The sequence below is a fragment of the Gekko japonicus genome, unplaced genomic scaffold (genome assembly GCF_001447785.1).
Source record: "Gekko japonicus isolate JY-2015 unplaced genomic scaffold, Gekko_japonicus_V1.1 scaffold4093, whole genome shotgun sequence".
NCBI lineage: Eukaryota > Metazoa > Chordata > Lepidosauria > Squamata > Gekkonidae > Gekko > Gekko japonicus.
Genome location: NW_015164323.1, coordinates 25,181 through 35,496, shown reverse-complemented (window position 1 = coordinate 35,496; position 10,316 = coordinate 25,181). Strand labels below are relative to the sequence as shown.

The 10,316-nt window shown below is 39.9% G+C and overlaps 1 protein-coding gene across 1 annotated transcript in view; it reads left to right on the top strand.

The window, feature by feature from the left end:
• The window catches only part of XPO1 (exportin 1), a 49,149-nt gene that overhangs the window by 20,442 nt on the left and 18,391 nt on the right, over positions 1-10,316 (top strand). Inside the window, exons 5-10 of the mRNA XM_015408841.1 lie at positions 8,431-8,492; positions 8,580-8,624; positions 8,719-8,900; positions 9,189-9,237; positions 9,318-9,437; positions 9,523-9,678. Coding sequence (XP_015264327.1) covers positions 8,431-8,492; positions 8,580-8,624; positions 8,719-8,900; positions 9,189-9,237; positions 9,318-9,437; positions 9,523-9,678 — 614 coding nt within the window. The remainder of the gene's footprint in view (positions 1-8,430; positions 8,493-8,579; positions 8,625-8,718; positions 8,901-9,188; positions 9,238-9,317; positions 9,438-9,522; positions 9,679-10,316) is intronic.

Genomic DNA, 10,316 nt, shown 5'->3' with positions numbered 1-10,316 from the left:
AAGACGAGTGTGGATGGGAGAGTTGGAAGGGGTCGACCTCAGCGAACGTACCTCAATCAGATTGAGGACATTTTTAGCAAAGGCCAGTTTAGGAGTACCCTAATTAAGTTAATAACAATGTACCTACCTATATAGTTAAAGTTTAAAAAATTTGGCTCTCAAAATAAATTACAATCGTTGTACTGTTGATATTTGGCTCTCTTGACTAATGAGTTTGCCCACCACTGATATAAGAGAATAACTTAGAGCTGAAGTTCTAATGACACTTGGGGCGAAGTTAGTGCTAGGTAGCTGTTTCCTACCTGAACTTTCATTATTGCTGTGTCGAGTTCAGCAAAGGTGATTGTAGACAAGATGAATTTTTCTGACAGGTGATCACAGAGATGAATGAAAGACTGGTAAGGCTTGAACAATTCAGAATGTATGCGTGAGTCAGTGCCATCTAATGCTGATACTAGTAATGGCTGAACTAAGTTGAGTGGACACTACTAGCCAGTGAAGGTTTTACAGCATAATAAAAAGTGCCAACCATATTAAGGATCAAATATCCGGGTTATCTGTTATAGCTAGTTGATTTGAAATGACAGCAGAATCTGATTAGTACCAATGTGCTAGTTGGCTGTGCAAGTGTGGCCACTTGGTGGAGGCAAAGCCTCTCTGTTCGGTGAATGGTACATGTGCTACAGTGTAGCAGGCACAGCTTCAGCTTCAGTGAAACATTTAGAAGCATCAGCCTCTTACAAAGACATATGTCAATGTGAGCGAGGCTACAACTGGAGTGGAGTGGGTGGGGTCCTGAAAATTTTCTTGGTGTATTACTGCACATGAATTTGGAAAGCATAGTTTGCAAGATAACTTAAAAGTGTTTGGGACGGGGGTTTGGGACATGTATGCAGTTGATGTTAGTTAACCCCTTTCACTTGAGTATTTGCAGCAAGGACTGCAGTGAGGGTACTGGGTAGCAGATGACAAGAACGTGATAGGGAATTGAGCAGTCTTCAGTGTTGAGGTATGTTACTACTGTTTTGGCTTGGATTTATTGTTAATATTGAAATAATATTGGAAGAAGGATTTAAGTAATAACACAATAAAACAGATAAGGGGTGAAGAATAAAAGAGTTGGATGGAAGAGTTAAGACCTTGATTGTTAGAGTGGAAGACGTTAAAGTTGCAGCAACCCATTAAACAGTTTGCAGAATAAGTAGCTTTGGGGGATATGGAGGGAGAAGTGAATAGTGACCTGAGGACTAGAGATGGAGTTCCAGGCAGCTGGGGGAAATGATTTGGGTTGCACTACTGACTGGCATTTACTGTATGCTCATCCTAGTATGACTTACTCCTTTATAATGTTTGAACATGACGTTTCAATGACTCCTTACCATTAAATGGTGAAGATATACAAGTCCAAATTCCATGCAGTGGTGGAAGCTGATGGCTCTGTCTGCATTGACTTGGTGTTTATGTGAGGGGTGGGGTGGAATTTTATGAAGTAGGTCTAGGATTAGGTTGGGACCAGCATAAAGACAGTGGGAAGTGGTAGAGATGAGGAGCAAGTGATGATTAGAAGCCTTATGACAATGGGTTGTTACCCAAATTGACAGTCTCCTAATTAATTCGGGAAATTAGCTTACTTGGAGCCACAGCAAGAGAGGGAAACTGGGAATCTACCTATGTATACCAGGATCTTTCCTTTAGAGAACTCTCACAGTAAACTAGCCAGATGTTCAAATGTCAAGGTGTTTTATTAAAAAATAATAAAATGTCAAAAAAAACCAACCCACAGAATACACTGAAAACACGCCAGCTAGCTAAGAGGAAGTCAAGGAAGAAAGAGGGAAAGGTTTTTTGGGGGAAGGGTAATATTCACCAGTCTTGCAGAAGTCTGGGAGGCAACAGATAAAATGGCCAGTGTTTCACAGAGAAAAGAGCCTTCAGAATTGGGGTGGTGGTGGTGTTGTTTAGCCCTGAGAACACACACACAGCTATGGATCAGTGTGCTATATTTGTAGGAAAATTGTTTCCTGGGGCTGTGCTGAGTAAGTACCCCCAAAATAAACAAAGATCTGGGGGAGTCCTTGATGGCTCTCCCTGTTGCACCCTTTTATTACAGGACAGGAAATGCGGTTTTGTTATTTGTTGATAAATTGAGGTAAACTAGTCAGAAGGAAGTGAGGACTGGATTAAATCAAGGTGAGGTTACATGTTTTATTGGGAGACCCATGATCTTATCTCTCTGAATTTATCAGTGAAGATGTGAGATTTGTTACTTTCCAACCTGTTTTCAGTGTGCCAGATTGAGTGCCATTTTTCAGCAGAGTGTTTCTGGAGATCCCTTGTTTTGGTAATCTTTAGGCCAGGGAGAAGTTGTTAGTGGGTCAGCTGCTAGGTAGGGTTCACCTTCCAAAAATATGTTCCCAAGCTCTTGCTTGGCAGCAACCATTTTGTGTGTCCAGGTTGTCAGTTTCATTTCTAGGTCAGGCAGTGCCCTGCACATATTATTTTGGGGTGATATTTCAGAAGGACATGTATCTAAGCACAGACTGCACCCTCTGCAGGAGGAGGGTTTGACTGCTAACAGAGTAGCTCTGTAGAACACTGGGCATATCATGTGCTGGGACACTTGGCCCTGGGCAGATGCTTTCTACACTGCAGAGTTTGGGACTTTAAATATATTAAATCAAACCTGTTCAGTTTAACATTTTATGCCAGGCCAAAAGAGTGTGTGTGGGGGACTCCTTATGCACCCAGCCTTTGCTCCAGCAACAAGTCTGTGTGTGAAGCAGTCCTTTCTATCTTGGCAATGTTAATAACACAGCATTTGGTTTCTGAGGTCCCTTAAATGTCTATGTTTAAATGCAAGACACTGTTAAAGTAGACTTGAATTATTTCCTTTTCTGTATCCTCAGCAATGCTCCCTTTAAGCTGTGGGGTCATGTGAGCAAAAATTCTACTTTGTGAGCTACTGGCATTAAAGTTGTGAGTGAGTGATTTGGCTACTGCATAAATTAGTTTCATCTGCAGCCATCCTTCCTGAGCTAAGTCAAAAATGTGTGAGCCAGAGGCTAAAAAACTGTGAGCTAGCTAGCTTAGAGGGAACATTGATCCTCAGTATTTTTGTCATGCTATCTAGGAAACTTGTGCCAGGCAAGGCTCTGTTCCAGCCTTACTATAGCATCTTCTGTCATCTTGTTTTGCTGGTTCAATGCCAGGCATGGGGGGGAAATATGTAATTGGACAAATGTTGCTGTTTGAATCCTTTCAAAGTTCGTGGTGAGAATTACCTCTGTGCAATGATGAATCACGTGTAGCTTTGAAAAAAATCAAGAGTTTGGGAATCTAGGCCCATAAAAGTTATAGTTCTATTTAACTTACGTAGCTTTTAAATTAAGTTTGATGGTGTTCCCTAGATTAAAATGGTTTTGCAGAGATTTGTTAAATAAGTAGCCTTTTTGGTGACATACCTATCACAATGCAGTGTTCTAGTTTTTTGGATCAGATTGTAGCAGAAAGAGAAATAAGATTCATTTTAAGTGGTATTCTTTTAGGAGCTGAAGGTCTTAAGCAACAATTGTTAAAATGTTAAATTTACGCATTAAGTGGCTGGGTGGCTCAGACTGAGCAGGCTGAAATTAAACCCGGTGAAGACGAAGGTCCTGTGCTTGAGTCGGACCGGACTGGGGTTTTTAATGGAGAAGGCACTGTAAACCAAACTTGCTTGTACTTAATACATGTAAAGCCTTATGTATAATAAATCTAATTGGTGACTGAGTTTATCTAATGTGGTATGGATTTGAATTTGCAGATAGGCTAGACCCTCATCATTGTTCCCAGCTCTCATATTCTTATAAACAGATTTGTACTCAACAGAGAATTCCTCCTGAGGATTTTACTTCTAAATTTTCAGCCCTGAAGGCTGCAAAAATAGGGCTAAAGTATACAGACACCATTTGAGGAAATTAGGAAAAGTAGTGGTATACTGATTGAGAACAGTTTCAAGTGGTAGGCAGTGTTCCCTCTCTAAGCTGTGGAGTCTTGTGAGCAAAACTTCTACTTTGTGAGCTACTGGCTTTAAAGTTGTGAGTGAGCGATCTGGCTCCTGCATAAATTAATTTGCTCTGGAGCCATCCTTCCTGAGCCAAGACAAAAATGTGTGAGCCAGAGGCTGAAAAACTGTAAGCTAGCTCACACTAACTCAGCTTAGAGGGAACACTGGTGTTAGGGACAGAGTTTCAGTCCTCTTGCCTAGCTCCTGTCCCCTCCCCACGGACATCTGCAGATTGCCTGTGAACAGAGCTGATAGTTTGCCAGGGGTGTGCTATGAATTTATTTTCCATTGTTAGAGAAGAGTTATTGTCTCACCCAGTTCATTCATTGGCATGTCTGTGTTGAAGATCTGCTGTGTCCTGTTTCTGGTGGGGGAGACATCCCCAGTACATGCCCAGCCTGCTCCACAGAAGGTCATCCATCTACTTCTCATCTGCTGCTCAACAGCACCATCTATCCCCCTAATGGTCAAGGAGCACTGGAAATTCCTCTCCCTCACCCCAGTGGATGTCCTTATTTAAAAACAGCAGTTTTGACACTGGTCTAAGAATGCCAAAATAAATCTTTCTCAGGGGAGACGTTTTTCAAAGTATAATAGTCTTAAGTTCTTTTGGCTGTCCTTAAACAACCAGGTGGGGATGGGTAGTCAAATGTACAGATGGTGGCTTTCACAACCCCAGAAAACCTGCCCACTTCAGTCAAAGGAACAAGATCAAAATGATCAATGTAAAATTGACAAGCAAATTATTCTGACACAATTCAGGAATTTCCTTTGAATGGATATCCAAGTCTGAATGAATCTGAGATTTTGTCAGCAAAGAATCTCAGGAAAGGGCCATAAGCATATTACAGAACCCAGCAGCTCTAAGTATTAACAATCCTCAAACAATTTTAATATATGCATTAGATGCAACTCAGCTGTTGCAACGAGAGGTGTATTGTTCCATTGGTTCAATTTAGAGTTGGAAGAAGAGTAAAAGGAGGAGAGCTCAAACTGCAAATGAATCCCCTCAAACCCTAGGAAGCCCCTAAAAGGGTGGGACACAAGCGCAATTGTACTACACCTAATTAGGACACTCTAAAGCTACCCTCGGTCACTTAATTTTTTTGTTGAGCCTATTTAAAATATTGGCATTTTTTCTAACAAGCCAGCATGGTTACCAACATTTTATCTACTTTATTTATTTTTTTCTGGTTCCTCATTGAATTTTAGATACCTCTTAAACAGAAATGCGTACCCATTGCTTGACATAATCAAGACACGCTTATGAAATAAACTCTTTATGCTACCCAGATGGGTACAATGCAACTATAAAATTAAACATTTAATATATTTAGAACATGGCACATAATGATTTGTTAAGTGTGTTCATGAATTGTCAAACCGCAGTAACAGGTCAGTAGAAACTAGTTACGCATACCAAGCAGTGTATATTATATTTAGTTCAAGCCCTCTATGTATATTCTAAGACCTGAGCAAAATTATATGGCTCGAGTGAAATCTTTAATATTCTAATTCTTAACCAATGTATAGATCCTTCTTTTTTTGCCGAGAAGTTATAAAATCTGAATTGGTGTGTACATGTGTGTATATAGTTCTGCTTCACAGTTCTTCCTTAAGGTGTTGCAGCAGAAGCAGATCATTTGAATGTCTTCTTATTGGTATTTGTAACATCTGGAGCCAAGCCTCTCTTAGAGAAATGGAAGGAAAAAATATAGTCCTGATATACTGATCTCCTTTCTCCAGACAGACATAACACACCAAGATGGGCACCTACCATTAAGTTCTTCAACTAAAGGAGGGGTAATTTCTCCTCTATGACCTGTTATTTCAAGAAGGGAGGATAAAACTAAAACCATTGCTGGCAGGATATGCCAGGGATTGAAGCTGGGGTCTCCAACCTACAATCCCCAAGGTAGTTTCAGGGAAGTCATGGTACTTTAATTGCTACCAATATAGAAAAGTATAGCAGTGACAGTGCGTGCTTTGTATAAGAGCTTTAATAAATGGGTGAATTCATATTAATTCAGGAAAAGTTTTTGCTTATGGCTAGGATGACAGTATCAAAACAAGACATAAAGTGAGTGCCTATCTCTGTCTGCTTGAAAGAACAGTGGTGACTATACAAAGCTAGACCCTTATGCACTTGTTGAGCTAGGGGGTTGAATGCATGACTTATAACCCCCTAGCCCAACAAGTGAACAAGGGTCTAGCTTTGTATGTGCTTATTTGGATGATGGGAAACTTGATTCTAGTTTACTTTATTTTTCGCATTTATATCCCGCCCATCCCGTAAACAGGCTCAGGGTGGGTCAGAGCAGATCAATAAATACAATAAAATTTAAACACATTAAAACATATAAAATCAATAGTCATGCTTGCTGTAGGGAGAATCCGGCCCATTGATGTAGCTAGGTATGGCCAGTTATCAGTAGGTGGGAGACTGGTGTAGTGGATAACAACAGCGGAGTCTAATCTGGAGAACTGGGTTTGATTCCAGACTCTTCCACATGAAACCTGCTGGGTGACCTTGGCCGCAGTTCTCTCAGAAGTCTCCCAGCCCCATCTGCTTCACAAGGTGACTGTTGTGGGGAGAGGAAGGGAAAGCAATTGTAAGCTATTTTGAAACTCCTTGGAGTAGAGAAAAGTGGGGTATAAAAACCAACTCTTCTTTTATAAGCTGCAAGTGGAAAAATATATTTAAACTGCGGTACAAGTTCATGAAACTAAGCCTATGCTTAGTTTAGTATAAATGGGGAATCAAAAGCTTAAAAAAGTGAAGAGATGTGAGATCTGAAGGGCTGGCAGAAGCAACTTTGTTGTGGGAGCTGATAGTGAATATTGGACAGTAGGAAAATGCGTGCGTATCCTGAGCATACTGGTCAGGGAAGAATGGAGAATACACAATAAAAATACATGTGTGCTAAAATATGGTGAAAGGCTTAGGTTCATAGAGAGTGATAAAGGAAACATTTAATTGGAGGAAGTAAGTGATGGAGAATTTAGTCTGATGGGAAGTATGATGTAAAAAGTCTCATCAGGGGTGTAGAGGGTCCTAAGAAGGAAACCTCGAGAGTTTAATGGTTCAATTAAAAAAGTTGAAAAGGGCAGTTAGCATGCGTCAAGGGAGGTGAATAATACAAGCATGGTTCAGTCTCTACCCTGAGCATTTTATGCCTACACTTGATGTGCAGGAATCTGAGACACTGTCCTACAATCATTATTTTGTTTGAGGGACATCTTGAGCAGCAACAGCCTCATCCTTCACTGCAGTAATGAGGTTTTCATAGTTGTAAACTAGAAGTTATGTGTCTGGCAAAACATGCTTTATGTGTGCTTTTAATGGCTTATTTGCACAGCTGTATTACCTTGAGTTTGTAGGACTTCTTCCCAAGTGATATTGCCTGTATGGTGAAAGCAGCATTTAAGTACTCAATGGGAAGATCAGGATGCACTATTTTAAGAACAGTAGAATTAAGTTTCAACTTTGATTGTAGATATTTCTTTATTAGTGCATATTAGTCCATGATACATCTAAATAGCTTTACTACTTTCTGTAAGGTAATGGGCATTTGGCCATTTTTATATGAAAAGCAGGAGATGTGTATTTTAAATAAACAAACCCTTTGATCATGCAGTTTGTTTGCCTTTTACTCTGCAGTATTCTGTTCAGAGCTGTGGTGGGCAATTTTGAAAATGAGGGATTTCAGTTCAGTATGCTGTACTTATGCAAGGACATAGAACAAAATCTTGACGTTTGGGTGTTCCTTTATATAGAAAAGTGACCTTTTAGCTCAGTGGCCCGTTGGTAGAAAAAGTTCATATGAGTATGAAATTAGAGTGAACTTCAAACCTATGCTTTCCACTCTTCTCCCTCGTTCCACTTGGATGGAAAATACTCAAATACCTGGCACAGCCCCAGAATGATCTGCACCTGGAATTTTCTTTAACGTGCTATGTGTACTTGTATTGATCAGTACAAAAAGCCATTGTGGTGTAGCAGTTAGTGTGGGGCTAGGATTTGGGAGACCCACGTTCATATCTCCCCACTGCTGTGAAAGCTTGCTGGGTGGCCTTGGACCAGTCACCTAACCTAAGGATAAAAATGGAGGAGAGGCAACTGGTGTAAGCTGCTCTGGGTTGGGTGAGGAGGAAGAGGTATAAATTAAATAAAATGCCCTACATCTGCTTTTGATTTAACCCAGTCAATTCCATTTTAATTTGTTTACCACATACTTTAGCTGATTGAGCCAGTCCTTGTGCTCCTAATATGTAGATGGTACAGTAGTATAGCTTAACTTTATTCTTAAGAAAACAAGATATAGTAATGTGTGTGTTTTTGCATGTGTAGATTTATATGTAATAAGTTATCTAATGTCTTGTAGGTATCAAAAAGTATGTTGTTGGCTTAATTATCAAGACTTCATCGGACCCATCATGTGTGGAAGTGAGTGAGACTTCAGGGAAGACTTGTGGGTTCCTTTCTAATTAGGTGAAGACTTAACTAACACATATTTTTTTCTCCTTCCTCCAGAAAGAGAAAGTATATATTGGGAAACTGAATATGATTCTTGTTCAGGTAAGGTTCAGTTGTAGCCTTAAAATACTGCCGTAGCAGAAGTTGAGTGGAAAGAGAGAGGTGCTTTTATCACATGGGATGTTTTCCTTTTCAGATACTAAAACAGGAGTGGCCAAAACATTGGCCAACATTCATCAGTGATATAGTGGGAGCCAGCAGGACAAGTGAGAGCCTTTGCCAGAACAACATGGTAATCTTAAAACTGCTAAGCGAAGAGGTTTTTGACTTTTCCAGTGGACAGATAACGCAAGTGAAAGCCAAACATTTGAAAGACAGGCAAGTAATTGTTTACGCTATATGTTGCCTTCGAATTTGAATTGGTGGTCTTCTGTTGCATGTACTTTTATGTCAACGGCCACTGTTGTTTGGTTTATATACTCTAAATAGTTTGTATGTTAACTTGGTGGTAAAGAAATCGAACCATTTGAAAGTTCGGTTTGTGAAAGAACATGAGCTTCTGGTTTTTGAACTAGATGGGGGTGGTCTTGACTGCTGTGAACCTATAGAACAATGTCAGAGTATGACTAAACATAGAGACTGAATTTCTCTTCTTGTTTCTTTCAGCATGTGCAATGAATTCTCACAGATATTTCAGTTGTGTCAGTTTGTGATGGTAAGTATGATGCATGAAAACTTTTGTGAAGTCTTTGACATATAAAATACAGGTTTGCTTATATGTGGCTTTATTAACAGGAAAATTCACAAAATGCTCCCCTTGTTCATGCGACTTTGGAAACTTTGCTACGATTCCTTAACTGGATTCCACTTGGTTACATTTTTGAGACCAAGCTGATCAGCACACTAATATACAAAGTAAGTATTTGCTCTAAATTGAAGACCTTCTGCAGCTAACAAGGGGATTTCATTGCAGCTAACCTTTTTATACATTTTTTTACAGTTCTTAAATGTCCCCATGTTCCGAAATGTCTCTTTGAAGTGCCTCACAGAAATTGCTGGTGTCAGTGTAAGCCAGTACGAGGAACAGTTTGTCACACTCTTTACCTTGACCATGATGCAATTGAAACAGGTAACTGAACTGGTGCAATACAAAATCATCCTGTTCATGTGTTAAATTGCTATTCAGTTTCAGTCACTTCTAATTTTTTGTTGTATCCCATTGAGTGAGCAGGCTGTTCACTTCTATAACTTTGTTTCTCTCAGTAACTGCATTAGAGTAGATTAGAATTTTCTCTTTAAGGCAGTAGGTGCATTTCAGAAATGCCAGTTTCCAATCTGTGCAAAAAAGATGGAGTCTGGTCCCCTTCAATAAATTTCTATGTATGCAGGGTCAGCACTTCTGGTTAATAAGTCTTTCTGTAGTCTGCACTAACACTTAGCAGAAAGACAGTATCAGCAGGTGGCAGTGGATAGGCTAATTGCAGGGTTCTGTTGTCAGAATAAGACCGTTGGTTCTGGGATGAGGTGAACAGGGAACAGGTCAGACCATATGTTAAACTTCACCCAAAGGGGGTGGGGGGACCTAAACCAACCAAGCCCCAAATAAAAACATTCCATATTTGGTCCTATATTATTAATTGTTTATTGCCTTACATGTGTTACAGGGACTTTGTTGCTTGGTGTGTTTTGTACTTTGTACTATTTGACCTCGGGAGAAGGCTCTTGTGAGCCGAAACATGTCAGGTCATACACTGTCCTTTTTTGTACATTTGTCACTTTGAACATGTTATGAGG